This window comes from Anastrepha obliqua, chromosome 4, assembly GCF_027943255.1.
Source record: "Anastrepha obliqua isolate idAnaObli1 chromosome 4, idAnaObli1_1.0, whole genome shotgun sequence".
NCBI classification, from domain to species: Eukaryota; Metazoa; Arthropoda; class Insecta; order Diptera; family Tephritidae; genus Anastrepha; species Anastrepha obliqua.
This window is the reverse complement of record NC_072895.1, coordinates 72,481,939-72,499,998: the sequence shown is the minus strand read 5'-3', so window position 1 is coordinate 72,499,998 and position 18,060 is coordinate 72,481,939. Positions and strand designations below refer to the sequence as shown.

The 18,060-nt window shown below is 34.9% G+C and overlaps 2 protein-coding genes across 2 annotated transcripts in view; one reads left to right on the top strand and one right to left on the bottom strand.

Moving 5' to 3' along the window:
* Positions 1–18,060, bottom strand: part of LOC129244218 (cuticular protein 47Eg) — a 33,520-nt gene that overhangs the window by 7,740 nt on the left and 7,720 nt on the right. The window lies entirely within an intron of this gene.
* LOC129245020 (larval cuticle protein 9-like) lies at positions 15,713–16,216 on the top strand. Its single transcript, XM_054882967.1, has 2 exons — positions 15,713–15,748; positions 15,814–16,216. Exons 1-2 carry the CDS (start codon positions 15,737–15,739, stop codon positions 16,147–16,149), a joined length of 348 nt encoding a protein of 115 aa, XP_054738942.1. The 5' UTR covers positions 15,713–15,736; the 3' UTR covers positions 16,150–16,216.

The following is an 18,060-nucleotide window of genomic DNA, read 5'->3' as shown; positions in this document are numbered from 1 at the left end:
TCCATATACGAGTATATATAGGTACATGTAGGTATGTATGCGCCTTCAAGGTCCTTTTTTCTGCTTTTAATAGCAATTTGTCAGCTTCGGCATCCGAATTTTTTAAAATTTTGGCAGCTGCCATAGGTTCACACATTGGTTCCGTCGAACCACAACTATGTGCATATGTGTATGTTTATATTTTTGAGCAAGAATCTATCGTTTGGCCAAGTAATAATTGAGCTTTGCATACGGCATTCATAATTTAGATGTAAGATAAAAAACATTTATTACAAAAATTCCTTTCTTACTCTTAAATATATTTAATACTATGTAAAAACGTACATACAGCTCAAAGGTTTCTTAGAATAAAAAAAGCGAGTTTTCACTAGAGGCGTGACTGTTTTGTATTTTTAATAAAAATGCACCCTTAACCTGACAATATTAAAAATCTCGTGGTGAAGATCACGAACAACCAATATTTGGAACATATTAAGAATTAGGCCAAACTACCCTGCATTGATATGGTTTAAATTATGTGTTTTTGAATAACACAAAATTGCTTTACAGTTTAAGCAAGCTCAGCTTCTAATAAAAATGGAAACGGCGTACAGTATTTCCTAAAAGGAGGTAGGTGGAAAAAGTCATGGTGAGAGTTGATAGAAGAAACTTGTTTATTATAGAGAAGGTAAATTAAAAGTCGGTATACAAAATGTCACATCATTTACTCGACCTATTGTACCCTCATCGTTGATTCTTAGTATTTCTCTGATCTAAATATTAGTATCTCCCCCTCTGTGTGGAGATTTCGTTCCATCTCTAGTAAAATATATTTACGCAGGAGTTTCTGCCGCTTATATATACATCAGCGCTGGGAAAAATCAAATTTTAGTATACTATTATACTCCCTTTTATATACAAATCTTAAAAAAATAGCATTAAGTACCACTCATGGAAAATCTCTCTCGCAGTTTAGAATATTACTGAAATATAGGTATCTCGTAACTCACAATATTGAAAAATAGTACTAAAAAGAGAGAAGAAGTAACAAGAAGTGAAAAATTAGTGCAAAATACTGCTCTTACGAAGCGCTAGTAAATTATGCCCATTTACAAATTGATCGAGCCCCCGCTAAACGCATTAGTAAGCAGATATGCGGTGTTTTCCCCTTGTGAGCTGTACATATTTCAAAGTAACTGGAAATGGTATGGAAATCCCACTAAGAAGCTTTCAGAGATTACTAAGTACCGTCTCAGCAATTAATAGGAGAAACTTTCGGTTTTTTTTGGAATTTTTAACAAAAATATAAAACTATTTCCAAAAAACAAAAAAAAACAAAATTTGTAAGTATAGTTTATCCTAAAAAAATAAATACATAAAAATAAATTTAAGTATGAAAATAAACCGGAGAATTTTCACTTTAAAAATAATTATATATATTTTTTATTTTTAACATATAAAACTAATATCGTATTTCAATGAAAGCGACTAGAAATATGACTATTCGAGACAACGCGATCTGAATAACAAATAGCCGCACACAAAATTTTTAGAAATATTTCAAAACCTGAAGGTAAAAAGTAATATATGTATAACCAGAAAAGCAGTGTAGTACACCATTCTGCCAGAACCAAAGATCATCAAAGCGCATATCTTCAATTTCTACTCACAAAAAGTCGTATCTTCAGCAGCATTTTCCAAGAAATGTGTCAATGATGCCATAATTCTTAAGCTCAGCTCTTGCAACTTAAAAATTACCAACTGTCTTATATTCCTCGTGACATAGCTATCTTGGTTCTTCGTTCTTCTCCTCATTGAGGTACACATATTGCGGATCGGAGGCGCAGCAATTCACTAAACTCGCAAAAAAATGCATCTCTTGCTAGTACTAGTTCTGATCAGTTTGTTGACCCAGTTCTGGCCTATATGATACCAATTAACCTGGAAAGTTTTTGTAATTTTATTTATAAGTAATTATACATATAATTAACCTGTAGATTGATGTGGTAAAGAACTCTCTGCATAGAACCATAGCTACACCATTTTTCTTCACACAACAATTGTCTGAATTAAGTTGGCATTTAAGTATTATATTTATGCACATATACATATTTATATATATGTATAAATATAAACATACTTGTTGAAATGCTAATTTGCTTATCAAAACAAAATTACCGGAGAATTTTAATTGGATCTACTACTTTGTTTGCTTACCGGCGTCACTGACAATTCAGTGATTAATTAATTCACAGTCCTATACATGTCCGACCATATGGCATATTTTTATATGTATGTGTATACTTATGTCTGTGCATTCATGTTTTTATTTTTCTGTACCTGTAAATTTGTATATTAAGAATTCTGATAAAATAGTGGACAATGTTTTAATAGTTTATGAGCATTTCATTTGGCGTACAACGAAGTGTGGATGTTGATGGAGATCTTCTTGATGGCAGTCGCGAAGACGAAAATGCTCAGAGAATACCAAATGGGAAGGAAGTCAGTAACCTCAGCAACAGTTGCACTGAGATGTGCTGGTGATGGAAATTGTGTAAAAATGAAGTAGAAATAATATGACAGCAGGGAAATGAATTTAAATAGGGAAAAATGCGCTACTAATAATAAAAAATACTTATAAGACAGAAATTGTGGACTTGAACAAAAAGGAAGCTCATACATTTTGGAATAATTTTTTTTGGAACTACCAGTAGCTTATTTCCGTTGACCTTGCGATATAACCGTTGATCTTGCAAAGTGCAATCTTTTTTTTTAAGTACATTAAATGTTTTTTTCCCGTTGAGACCCTCGATGATCTCTTTAAGTGTCTCATCTTGTATCTGCATTGCCGATACCCAATCATTGTCGATATTAACTACTTGGTAGACTGACTCTGCAACCGTTATCGGTTCCGTTGGTGGAAATGACGGACTTCTACTTAAGCCATCAGGCAATGTATTCTTTGCACCCGCACGATGGACACATTTGAAATCTAACTCCTGTAGTTTGAGCCACCACCTAACCACTCGTGGTAACAATGGGTCGTTGCTTTTGTCACTGCTATAGCATTGCAGTCAGTGATTACGTTAAATTTTTGTCCGATTAAATACAACCTATATGGTTGCAACGTTTCAACTATTGCCAAAACCTCTAACTCATGGCTGCCATAGTTGCGTTCTGCTTCATTGCATTGCCTACTAAAGTAAAACACAGGCTTCCAATCAGTATCCTTGTTGTTTTGCAACAGCACCCCGGACAATCCTATGGAACTTGCATCCGTGTGCACCTTATGGGTTTTCGTTGCGTCGTACATTACTGGCTTTGTAATTATCATCGCTTTTAGCTTTTCAAAGGCATCGTTCTGTTCTTTGTTCCACACAAACTCTACGTTTTTTTTCAGCAGCATCGTTAACGGACGAGCCAGTATACAATATTCTTTAACAAAATTTCTGAACTTTTTACTTCTAAATATTGTTGAACCTCTTTGGTCAAAATTGGTTTTGGATATTCCTCGATAACCTTCGTTTTATTTTTACCTGGTTATGCTCAAGTAAACCCTCGTGAGTTAAAAATGCTGTATATTTTTTTGAATCTTCGTTCATCGGTACTTGGTAATAACCGGATGTCATGTCCAATGTGGTAAAATATTTGTTCCCTGAAAGACGCGAGAGTTCTTCCACTATTGGCATTACGTAGGTCTTCTTAACTGTGGCCTCGTTAAGCGCGCGGTAATCAATGCACATTCGATTTTCGAAGTTAGATTTTTTTACTAAAAGTACTGAAGCTGCGTGAGGTGAACTACTTGGACTTATAATATCGTTGTCCAACAGCTCCGCCAAAATTCTCAAGAGCGTTGTGAAAAAGGGACTTGAAATATCTTATCATTTGTGCTCTTTTGCATCTGCCAATTTGGCTTATATCGTCCGCAAAACAATTTTGCTTATCACCTAAAAGGTTACGTACCTTGCTCTTATTTTCTTCCGATAAATCGGTGGATATATTAAAATCATTTGATTTTATTTCATCTAAATGTAGTACGCCTTTGCCTGCAACCATGTGATACCCATTGTTTTGTAAAACGTCTCGACTCAATAAAATGTCATAGGGCAGCAGGCTATCCGCGACAATGTAAAATATTATCTCTCGCTGAACGTTATCAACATTTGCAACAACATTGACTTGTTTCGTCACTTGCACTTAGACCCGCCGAATCTTGTGAAACATTTATTTGCTCCCAGTATCTGCATGCCATCTGCTGCTGATTCGCGAATTAAAGAGCATACGCTTCCGGTATCAATAAAAGCTTCGAACTCCTTTCCATTTAACTCTACCACTTTCATAACTGCCTGTGCTTCATCCCTTTCATTGTGGTTCCCAATCTCTACAACTGTTGGTTTCTTGTTACAGTTGTTGGCCTCTTGCCCTATCTTAGTACTCGTACATACTGTACAGCGTACCTTCTTTTGCGGTTGCGGACACTTGATTGCTGATTGCGATATGACCGTGCTCATTACAATTGAAGCACTTTACTTGCGTTTGCCTGGCATTAGATTTCGTTTCAGATTTCAATATTTGCTAGGTTGGAGTAGTAGATGTCGTTGAAATACTACTGGTAATCGTTAAGTTCTTGAGTGCAAGTAACAATTGGCTACATGTACCAAAACTCATTGCTGCCAGTGCCTTTGTTAATGCACCGTCGTTGATACCACTAATTATATGTGTATTGATGGAAACATCAACCGCCAAATCTTGTCGACCCATGGTTAGCATAGAATAATAATATTCCACATAGTCTTCACCGTTTTTTCGTTAGCGCCTCATAAGTATTTTATGTGTCTCAGCTGCATTATGTGTTGATGGAAAATCGATTTTGAATGCGTTAACAAATTGTGACCAGGACTGAAACACCGGTTGTGCATCCAGGCAACGTTTGGCCATGCCTTTCATTTGGTGCTGAACTGCAATCAACATCATTTCTTCTTTCCAACCGTGACATTTCTGCAATTGTTCAGCTCGAATTAAAAACTGCGTTGGTTATGTTGAACTTTTGAGTGGTTCGAATTTAGGCATTACACCGATCATGTCTTGAATCGTCACTCTTGGATACGACACTCTACGTAAATCATCAATTGACCCCCAGGTTCGTTTCTTCGTTCTCTTCCTCGATTGCGACTCCTTCTTCTATTCTCCAGCTTTGCCGTTGTCGTTGATAGTAGGCTTTCCATTAGTCGTTGACATTATTAATATTAATTACACAGGTCTGTGAAATTTTAAATATTTTCTGTTACAAGGGCAATCAGGCAGGTATGTTTTTCTGCCTAATATGAAACTGGTGCTTAGATGATTGAAGATATTAGATGATCCAAGTTACTAGTAATAAGTAATTCTAGGTTAAACGGCTCAAAAATGGATAATTTGAATACTTTTGTAAAATTTTTTGGAAAACCGATTTTTTTTAATTCTGCAATATGGTATCATATAAAATACATTTTCGGCTTTAAGTAATTTTTGGTCTCCCAAAAAAATTGTCTGGTTTGAAAGGCCAGACTCGTATTCAACACGAATACACAAAAATCGCTCCCGATTTTCTTGCAACTGTCCAGCAGTTTCTATCTGGCTGTAATTTTACAGAACTTGTTTGGCTACTTAATTTACGTTTATTTGTTATACAATATAAATATATGATATATATTAATATGATATTTATTGTAAAAAAAAAAAAATTAAAACAATAAACAAACAAATAGATCGAACAATAATTACTTAGGATCGACGACAACATCGCACAGGGACAAACCGCAAGCAAAAAAAGCTGCACGAATTTTTGGGTACTAATTATCGAGATACTACATGTGTACCTATATAGTGTGGAGAAATAAAGAGATGAGTGACTTTATTTTGCCCAATATGAGAAGTATCGCATATTAGTTATATACCACTCACTGTCCTACAATTTTATGTGTTTTGTTTATTTTTATTTCATTTGGTTAATTTAAAAGGCTTTATTGCTTCCAGACGCAGCAGGGGTACTCACGTAAGCTTTTAAACACCTCTGAGCTTTACATAACACATCTCAACATTTGTCATATTGTATGTAGAAGCAGGTGATGCTTGTGCAGATAATGAGAACAGCTGATGTGGTTGCGACTATACATTTTCTTCAAATTACTCGCTTTTGCCATTGTTTCATTTTGCAGCTTCATTAATAACACTCAGTCATCAGGTATGTATGTATATGTGTGCTCATATATGAAGACGGACAACGACGCACAGCGTGTTTTTGATAGCTCTTCAGATAGCGGCAAGTTTATACGGAAATGTAAAACAAAAAAAAAAAAACAAAAAATAAACAGAATAAATTTCGCACATTTTATGTAAATTAAAGTGCGTGCAGTAAACTGTAGATTTTGGTAAAGCGGATTACTTTCGTGATTTTAAAGAGGATACAAAATCATATAACTTCAAGTAACTACGGCATCCGCTAAAGAAAAGAGAAAGTTTAAAAAAATTGCGCAAATACACTAAGACCTTAACCTTGCGTATGGATAACAATTTATGTTTTTCTGTGAAAAATCGTCCATATACGTCAACCTCGTCAAGTCACGATAATTGCAAAAAATGGGAGAACAATTTCTAGACTGTCTCTCTCTTCGGCTATGACAGCAAAATATTTTGACTGGATAGGTAACCGGCTGTTGCTTAATAACTTGATGAATATTAATAAAATACATTTTGTGTAGATCAACAGTTCTATTCGTATTCATATTCTAAGTTCGTTCTTACTTGGCAAATTTTATTACTTACGAAATTGGAGGTGACAAGCAATCAAGTGCTTGGTGTTCATGCGAGCTGCCCGTATTTTATTCGCACGCGCTTTTAATTTAATAATTTAAATTAAAATTTAAACAAACTTTTATTACTTATCTATTTAAAAAAAAAAATTCTCAAAAATAGTATTAATCTCCATTTTCACTCACATATGCAATAATTTGCAAATTATGCTTCATAAATTTCTCTTAGCACTTTAGTGGTATTTCGCATTTATTTTCTGAAAAAAAAGAGAATGTACATAATTCAGACATATAAACATAATTTAGAATAAAAAAAATAAAAATAAAATTTCTTATTTTCCGCTGCCTCAGCCAATTCGTTACCTTCTGTTTTACTTTTAGAAATGTCAAAAGTAAATTTCATGCCTCAGTTATGAAATATTGCCATTGTCCTAGATTACCAAAAACCAATTTGAGATGTTATAAATAAGTAACAAAATTTATTTTACCCGCAACAGTTAAAGTTTCATTCAGAAAACGGGGGACCACTCCATTCTTTCTCTCTCTTTCTTCACAACATGCTCATATTTATTAACTACGTTGGTGGGTTTCAATACATTCAACTTTGGACTTTGATATCAAAATGTAACTTTGGTCATATTTGATTTCAAAATATATTTGCTTATACTATAATTTAATTTTACTACCCCGGACTTAATAATTCTATGACCAAGAAGTAGCTGAAGGCATATATACATAGTTATATTATATAGTTATTATTTTTTTTAAATATAGTATCAAATGACTATTAAACAAAATTGTCTTTCCTTAGTGGCTGACTTATTATTATTAGTTCTCAGTCAGTCTACACTGAATAAGAACAAGGCGGCAATCCCTTTTCTAAGTGAAGCTAAAGATATCAAATTCTTACTCCTTGCTAAATATTCGTCCAATCATTAAGAATTATTTTGGCAAATAAAAGTAAGAAAACTTTTATTGAATTATTTTCAGTTTCATTTATTTTCAGTAAGATTTATATTTTATTTAATTATGTATGTAAGTATATAAGTAGATGACTACAAGAAAGAATTGACTGATTAATAACACTGTGTGACAAAAAAAAAAATTAAATATACTTTATGGAGACCTAACACAACTTGTGGCTATAGAAAAATTAAGAAAAATGGTATAGGAGAAATTTCCAATACACCCCCAAAATCTCATTTTATGGCCATAAAACCGTTTTTCAGTAGGTTGATGTGAAGAATAACTCCTAACTTCGAAAATTTCCATCCGATTTCGAATTTGCTTTTTTAGTTCGAAAGAACAAAAACAAGCCTTTTTGACAGTGTGTTCACAATTTTTCTGAAATGACAACTGACGAGACTGTAGACGAAAGTATTTGGAATTTTTTTTATTTTTTCTCTATTTTTTCAACTTTGACATAATTTTTACGATATTATCCGATATTGAGGATTTTTTTTGGTACCCTACTGTTATAGTAATATAAATTTAATTTTGCCTCGAATGAGCTATATTTGACTGTAATTGAATTAAAATTAATAGAGTTGTGTGAGTTTTAAGATTTCATTTTTTTTTTTTACTAATTTGGTATGTAGGTAGTGAAATGTTCAAAAGGACATACGTATTTTTTTTTTAGACACCTGAGCTAGAAATATGTTACGAATTAGTTGGAGCTCCCGGTTTCTCTTGCGTGTAAAGTGAGATACTTAATGTATTTAGCACTTATAGAACACTTGATAAATAAATAAATAAATAATAAATAAATTTTGGAAAAGGAAAGATTAACGCTTTCTGTTTTTAAATGATTTATTTTTTATTGTTTCTGATATTTAAGATTGTTTTCTTATATTGAAGTAAACGTCACTTCATCTCCGTTTATTTTTTTTGGTATTATGTGGTTTAATATGGCTGTGTGTTAATTTTTCATCGTTAATATAAGTCGAGCCCAATCATGAGTTCCTCTTTTCGACAGTGACGCCATTATGTGGGCGTACATGTTAAATTTTGTAGGGTCTAAATCTTCGAGTTCCATTTTTAAGAAAGACTTAAATATTTTTTTGCCTAAGACAATGAAATTCTAAATTAGAAGCAGCCATTTTCGAGCTTTGCGTACAGAAAAAAACTCTCAAAAATACATATAAATATTATTATTGATATTGGTATGGGTCAAAGTTTTCTGTACGGAAAAAGAAATGGAGTCAGGGGACTCTGCATGGCGTTCAATATCTTCGTTGGAAACTCTATAGCCATAGATTTATACATCAATGACTGTTACTACGTGCATCTGCTTCGACTTGGAAACGACTTCAAACCTCTCGGCGAAACTCGATTCTAGAAGAAAGATTGAATGATTAAGCCTAATCAGTGTTCACCGCCAATTTGAGCTGGGCACTGAAGACGTAAATAACTAATTTGACGCAAAAAAATAGACGCTCTGATTTTACTTAAGTTAAAGCTTAAATAAAATTGGTTTGATTTATTCCCAACTTATTTTTTTGTGGTTTTGTGTAGCTTCCATACGAGACTATAATTTTTATTGCTTTTTTGCTCACGTAAGTGCTGCTGCAAATAAAATTGACAAAGAAGTTTCTGATTATTACGAGCATCAGTAAAAACTATTTTCATCAGTTTAAATTATTGTTGAGAAATTTTTTACTTTCTCTCGATCTGGCATCTTCTTTGCCTTCACTAAGCAATCAGGTTTCTCATGGGTTTCCTTTTTTAGTCATTCTCTTTTGTTGCGAATATTTAATTGTTTTTATGTGCTGGTGTTCTTTAATATTTATTTAAATTTGGTATTATTGAAATTTGTTTGCTGTTGCATTTTGGCGCTTGATATAATTTTTTGTGACTATGATGACAGTACTATAAAAAGCATAGTAACTTAGTGAATAATGAATTTAACTGAATGGAAATGGGTGTGACAAATGAGGGATTTGGATGAAATACCTGCTTATCGTATCCAACGGGTAGAGAAATTTTTTAGCGTATACCCGGAAACAAATTGAATTTCTCGTCTTTTCTATTCAAAAGTGTTTTTCTGTTTCTCTTTGTTTTTTTTTTCATGCACTATTGTGCTTTTAATGCAATCATATTATTGTCACATAAATTATTGCTTTTGAAGAATTTTAGTAGCGAACCAGTTTCTTACAGCGAAATGCAAGTTTATATGCATATTTTATTAGAACTAGCTATATATTTTGTGTATCTAATTTATGTATACGAGAAGTATGCAGTCTTCGTTTGGATATTAATTTCTGAGTTGGAAGTCAAATCGGAATTCGGTCTATAAATTTGGAAGTGCTAAAAACATTGCGCCATGTTTGAATTTTAACTTGCTTCAATTTCAATATTGTATTCATATGTGTTTAGGTCATGGGTGGATTTCGGAAATATCTGTCCAACAAAGATATTGAAGTGTCCATTTAAACAAAGGTACAGCTTTTTAGTGGCATCTACGATTTCTAAAGTCATTTAAGCTTAAGGTGACTTTCGTGCTAAGGGGACAGCTATTTTAGGTGACTGATTCATTTCTAGTCGGGTGATGTTTTAAGAGCTTGAGAACTTAAGATGATAATTAAAAAATAGAAATATTGTTGGAATGATTTTTTCATTATAATCTGGTAGAAATTTTCATTTGATTTTTTTTTTTTTGAATATGATCTCCGGCATATGTATATATGAGGGGTTCCAATAGTGTCCTTTATGAAAATTCTGCATATTAAATAACTTTACTTGGTGCGAGGAAAAACGATACATTCCATTTTTTTCTACACAACTTTCTTTATGAAAGATCTACTTTAATATATACATACAAATCGATGGATGGGCATGACATTTTTAACTATTCTATCAAACTTTTAAATTCCTTGAACTTGCCAGGAATGCCAACATATATGTTTTCACTCAAAGTTCTTCTCCGCAACATGCATCCTCCTCGGTTATGGAATTAGAGCTAAATTAAAAAAACGCTTGCCCAGCATTATCAAAGAGACAATTCAAAATGGCAAAACGAAAGTAAAAAGGGTTTTCATTCTAAAACTTTCTTTCTGCCGCGTTTTGCTTTCTGAATAACATCAAACAAAGCACAAGAGCTATTACTACACGTTGATGGAATCAATCCGTGTTTTTAGCACGATCAGTTAGGGAATTCACCAACTTCTGCTGGACACTCACTTCCCTGGATCACTTGTGCTAGACGAGATCTCTGTACCGGCAGAAACTACTACATCTGCGGGTGCTGAGAACTTAAAACTAGCAAACAAGCTATTCCATGAAAAGCGGGTACAATGGGCGATATCAACATTCAGTCCATACAAATCTCCTGGTCCTGATGGGATATTCCCCTGTCTCTTACAGCAGGGTGCACACCATATTATCCCTAATTTGACCAGGCTATACAAAGCGAGCTTACTGCTAGGATATTTGCCTACAAAATGGGCTGAGGTTAAGGTCGTATTTATTCCAAAGGTAGGGAAAAAACCCGAACAATTGCCTAAATCATACAGGCCAATTAGTCTCAGCTCATTTTTCCTCAAAACAATGGAAAAGATAGTCGATCAGTATATTAGGGAATACAATCTAGCTAAATTCCCACTGCATCGACTTCAATTTGCCTATCAACAGGGAAAATCCACTGAGACTGCAATACACAGCCTGGTAACAGTTATAGAAAAGGCTATTGAGTCCAAACAGATAGCTCTATGTGCATTTATTGACATATCAGGAGCTTTTGATAACACCTCCTATGAGGCAATCTATAATGCCCTATATCTAAAGGAGGTACCTGAACCCATCACTAGATGGATAATATTCATGCTGAAATCTAGGACGATCAGCACTGAACTAGGAGGAACATTCAAATCGATTAAAGCCACAAGAGGTTGCCCTCAAGGTGGCGTACTCTCACCTCTTCTGTGGACTCTAGTCATAGATGAACTTCTCCACAAACTGAATAACCTAGGATTTCACACTCAGGGTTACGCTGATGACCTAGTAGTTTATGTATTAGGCTGGCATGAGGAAACCATTTCGGATCGCATGCAGCAAGCCTTTACAATAATAAACAAATGGTGCACGGAAAAAGGGCTCTCCATCAACCCATCCAAAACAACTCTTGTACCGTTTACTAGGAGAAGGAACATAAATCTCAAATGTCCGACCCTTAATAGAACAACACTTGAACTCTCGACAGAAGCGAACTATCTTGGCGTTAGTCTTGACAAAACGCTTACGTGGAACTCCCATATTGAGAGAGTTACTTCAAAAGCCACAAGGGCATTCTTTGCCTGTACAAGGCTTTTCGGCAAGACATGGGGACTAAGCCCTAGAATGACCTTCTGGACATTCACCACAGTTGTAAAACCCATAGTCACCTATGCATCTTTAGCATGGTGGCCCAAGGTCAAGCAAAGAAAGGCGGCAAACGAATTAAGCAAACTGCATCGCCTGGTATGTGTTGGCATTACAGGGGCTATGAAAACGTGTCCCACGGATGCATTGGGTGTGCTCCTGAACATACCACCGCTTCCAATTCTAATTGAAAGGGAAGCTCGCTCGAGTGCCTTAAGACTAAAAGGTATATCTGAACTTAAAAGTGGGAATATGAAAGGACATTTAAAGATCTTAGAAGACTTCCTACACAGTCCCATTCTTCATAGGGATGATATACTATCACCCAAACCAATACTCTTCAGGAACTTCCAAGTTATAATCAATGAACGAACAGACTGGAGAACTAACTCTATCACTTTCAGACCTGGCTCCCAGCTATGGTTTACTGATGGGTCCAAATTGGAAAATGGTAGAATCAATGGGCCCAAATTCAAAAAATCGATTCCGATGGGATCCTACCCAACTATATTCCAGGCAGAAATACATGCCATCGAAATATGTGTGAGAGAATGCCTTAGAAGGAAAATGAGAGGTACTCACATCTACATACTTTCAGATAGCCAAGCGGCTCTAAAAGCCCTTCTATCAACAACTATCACCTCTAAATTGGTAAATGATTGCCTAAACCTTCTAAATACGTTAGGAAACCTCAACACAGTAACACTATGTTGGATTCCGGGACATGAAGGACATGAGGGAAATGAAATGGCTGACGACCTTGCAAAACAAGGAGCAAATATGCAACTTACTGGTCCTGAGCCTTTCTGTGGACTAACAAAAGGCCACATAAATGAATTCCTTAGGAAATGGGAAGAAAGAAAACTTGCCGCACACTGGCTAAACTGTGCCGGTCAGCGTCAAGCTAAACTATTCATAAGTCCCAACAAAGGAATATCTGACAAACTTCTCTCACTAAACAGAGTAGATCTGCGTCTTTTAACTGGATACCTTACAGGTCACTGCAGCCTGAGGTACCATCTAAATAAGATTGGTCTATCCGAGACCAATGTCTGCCGCTTTTGCGAAATGGACATAGAAAGCTCAGAACATGTGCTTTGTGAATGTCCTGCGTTGGGCAGACAAAGACTTCACCACCTTGGTGGTACCGTAGTATCTCCATGCAATCTTTGGAACAACAAACCCAAAACTGTGCTAAAATTTCTAAAAAGCCTAAAACTCTAGGGTTACAAAATAGGCCTTCACAATAGATCAACTCTGGTCGCAGTGCGTAATGGCCTTCTAATAATAATAATAGGGAATTCACTGGGAAATACAAAAAAAAAAAAAATTTACGGAAGAAGGAAAAAGAAAAAGTTTAGTATATTGTACGTTATGCTAAGGCGACAGAGTAATGAATTCCGGGCATTTCCTAGTTAAAACATGTAACAAGTATGATACTAATCTGAATACGAATATTAAATCTACCGGTACCATAAATACGATTGGCCAAAATACTTCCATTCCAGCGACTTTAAGGACTTTAACTTTCCATTAGCCTATTTCTCTTTTATTGATTCATAGATATTTGGAAAATGAACCCAATCGGAGCTTGACTGCAGTTATTATAACACCAATCAGGAAAATAAACATGTTCTTTCATATACTCCTACTTTACAACCTGCATTCACGGTAGACAATTGTTACTTCTAGTCTAAAGTTAGTTTACTTTCTCGAATTATTGTCCGTGGTTTATTTATATAATTTTAATGCTTTAAACCAAATTAAAATATAATTCAGGTAGGTGTTTAGAAGGGCAATTTTGCAGTTGCTGTGTATTATACGCTGCAATATGACAAGCAGAACGAAACGGAAGAATAAATGGTGATAAATGGTATACTAAATGATCTTAAAAATAAATCGCTGGGACGGGGGTTTTTATTTATATTTCTGGCCTTGCACACTTCGAGACTTGTTCCCATATAAAAGTTTGATATATTTTACCATAAACGCACTAAGATCGTTTTGATGTGTGAGTCAGTTTAGTGTTGCTTACAGTTATTTTAAATATTCATTTCGCTAAAAATTGGGATTGAACCATGGAATTAACAATTTTTGAACTGGATAAACCAAACAAGAATGTATCGGTGAACTGAAATCTTTATACTGCAAGCAAACACCATTCTTGGCACTATAAAAAACTGGCACATCGAGGAATCCCGAGGGGGGTGATTCGAAATCAGTTGTGGCTTCACTAAATATCGACTCAGTGAGCTAAATAATTGAACAAAAAAAAAAATGATTGAAACATCGCATACCGGGAGATTGGGGCATCCTTGGGCACTACAATGACGATAGTTAATAAGACTTTACATTATTTTTTTGTGGTAAGAAGGATGTGTTCGCGTTGGATCCCACTCAATTTAAAAAATGGCCTGGAAACGCGACTGAACAAAGTGCCTCGAAAATTCCTTTATTTATTTATAATTTACTTATTGAAGCAAAAGCAAAAGTACGTATGTATTGATCATCATGCTAATATAATATAATACCTATGCTAATTTTCTATTAGGCCAACTCATGAATAGTAACTCTGGTATATTGGCAACGGCTTATGAATTTCCTTAGAAACTTTTAGCGAACTCACCTTTAGCACTGCGGAAAATTGGCTTTATGGCTTTTGTAAAAGTATGGGAAAACTTTTCGGTTAAAAATTCATACTGTCGATCATTATAGAAATCACTTTTATTGTCTCACGGATCATTCAACTAATTCAAAAATTTAATTCCGTATGATTTAATCAAAATTAACAAGATATGGTGAAATTCATATGCAAGACCTTGCAGTACTTGTTTGTAGAGAAAAAACTCTTTTGAGCTGAACAAATAGAATTAGAGTTGAAGTAGAGTTCTCGATCTTGTAACGATACTCTGTGTATGTGGCAAAAAATTCTCGCTAGAAAGTTCACCCGTAGACTATGTAGGTGAATAGGGCTCTATTGCATGTTTAAACCCTTCTCACAAAAATTTTATCTAAGTCTACTGTCTTTTCGTTACCGTGAACACTTAGCTTAAGGCATTATAATATCTACAAATTTTTCAAAGCTAAGACTTTATCTACATCTTTTCGGCAAAAGTACATTTAAATTTAAGTCTTAAATTTTTTTCGCTATGTCACTATATAAATCATTTATTTATTTTCTTTTGCTTCACTTAAGCGCAACTTCAAATCAAGCGAGTTTTGTCATTTCCGCTTCTAACTAATTTAGTTAGAAACAAAAATAAAGGTTAAAGTCATTTTGACTTATACTGACTGAAATATTATGCAGTTTCTAGTTTTGAGTATTCGCAGTGCTCTAGTCTGGGGCTTAACTATATTTAGTCACCCAGAATGCTTTTTTTATACAGACATTTTCACAATAGAAATAAAAATATAAATAAATTTGTGTATATAGTAGTTGTTATGGGCATTTGCATTTCTTTCCATCTTTCATAGTGCTTTTTGCAGTTCTCCAACAGGTTTTTGCCTTTTCAAAGAGCAATTCTTTGTATTTCAGTATAAATATGCAACGATTAGTAGTTGAAAGCATCAGTCCTTCGATACTTGTCGCACAAATCACTGAGCATAAAAAAATGAAATTTTTGGTAAGTACCTCCTTTTGCTTTGTTTCGATTATGGGTTTCTATTCATTTTGTTCACGTTCATTTAGATTGTTTTCGCTTGCCTATTGGCCGCTGTCTTCGCCAACGAGGATGCAAATATACTCAAAAATGAACAAGAAGTTGAGCCTGATCACTTCCAATACATACTCCAACTCGACAATGGTGTGAGTTTGCAACAACAAGGTCATTTAGTGGGTGATGATGTATGGAATGTGGATGGCAAGTTCGAATTCATTTCCCCCGAGGGCGAACACGTTGACTTGGCCTATACAGCTGATGAGACTGGTTACCATCCAGATCCCAACAACAAATGGATCCATCCTATCCCTGAACACATCATCCGATCAATTGAATACATTAAGAACCATCCAAGCAAAGAATAAACTATGCAGGAGTAGATGTGGTTGAATTTAAATTGTTGATTAAATGCTGAACGCAAATGCATAGGTGAATGTGATACAATTTGAAGTGTTTTATTTATATACTTCTTAATTGGCTTTTTGGTATTTTGCTTTTAATATTAATGCCTGGACTATAATATCTAAGAATTTTTTGTTAAATACTTCCATAGATGTCAGCTGGGAAGTAAAAGATAGTAAATTTTTGATGTGCGATATTGTCCAACAAGTGGAGGGACGATGCCTTTGAAAGGAAAATAGTGTTAGTGAGAAATTTTTTCTTGAAAAAGATAGAGTATCGGCTTTTCCATTACTTGCCATTATTGTAAAAGACCTCTCTATGTTTAACGGTTTTCAGGTTTACAGTGAACAAGGACTGCGCATTCAACAGAATGGAAGTCCCTCAAAAAACTGGGCACTGCCTGCTATACTGCATACGAAAAAAAAATTGTTTAATTCAAATACAGGGTAGGCCATTTAAAGCGGGCCCATTTGTTTCTGAAAAAAACATTGAAAAAAACATTTTTTTTTGTGTTGATATGAAAAATCATTTATTTTGATTCAAGGAGATTTGTTCCAGCTAGTTTTTGAAAATGATATCCTTCAAATGTTTGCCTCTGGCCTTGATGGCCAAATGTGTCCTTTTTTCGGCGTTTTCCATCGTTTTGGCCAATATTTCGGCCGGTATGGCGGCGATTTCGCGTCGGATATTGTTTTTAAGTTGAGTTAGAGTCCTTGGCTTGTTGATGTATACCTTGGATTTCAGATAACCCCACAAATAAAAGTCCGGTGGCGTCAAATCTGGTGATCTCGGTGGCCACGGAAAATCACCATTTTTCGAAATCAACCTTCCAGGGAACAATGGCTTCAAAAAATCGATTGTAGCGCGTGAAGTGTGGCATGTAGCCCCGTCCTGTTGGAACCAGTAGCCTTCCATGCGCCTGAGTGTTGTCCTGGCGATGCCTAATTCCTGAGAACGACGATAACTCGATGTTCGCGGAGCCTCCTCAACACTGGCTCGTACAGCCTCGATATTTTCAGCAGAACGTCGTGTACGTTGTCTGGATGCGTGGCTGGTATTGCTGAGACTACCGTGGTTAATAAATTTTGCGTATAAACGCTGTAAAGTGCTTTTGGATGGCGCACTTTTAACTTTATTTTTTTTTTAAACGCACGTTGAGTTTTCACAATTGAGAAGTTATTTTGGATGTAAAGCTGAATTATTTCAGCGCGTTCTTTTGGAGTGTACTGCTCCATGGTAAAAATTGTCTTGGACTGACGCTTCCAACGCGCTATGTCATTAGTCGATCTGACGTTCCTGTCAAAAGTTATAGGGTTGCCCGATGGGCCCGCTTTAAATGGCCTACCCTGTACCATTAGTATCTCTAAATCTTTGCAGGAGCGGAATTGTGTATTTCCGGTATAAGGTGATAGGTATATAGAGGGTATACAATGACGAAGTTTTAATTTAATTTTGGATACTTTATTTAACATACATTATGGTTGTATATTAACATGTTTCTTGTCAATGCATTCTTTCCAAAAAATTTATTGAACATTTGGTTCATCTTGAATTTGGATTGTGGGTAATGTGAAAGTTGCCAAACTTTTCTGTCGCTTACATGTATTTAATACTTATCAACCCATAGAAGAGTTATATTGAAAGTGAATTATTCTAATATTTCAAGCTAGAATTATTTATTTATTTGCTTAGTGTGCAACATATACATTTGAAATTAATATGCCCTCAATTGTCTTGAAGCATATTCTATGAGACAAATTTGACCCACTCTAAAAAATCGTTACCTACTGAGCCATAACTGTGTTCTATTAAATTGGTTTATTCAGGCTGTTGTTCCAGCAATTAATTTCAATAAATTGCTCAACTATACAAAG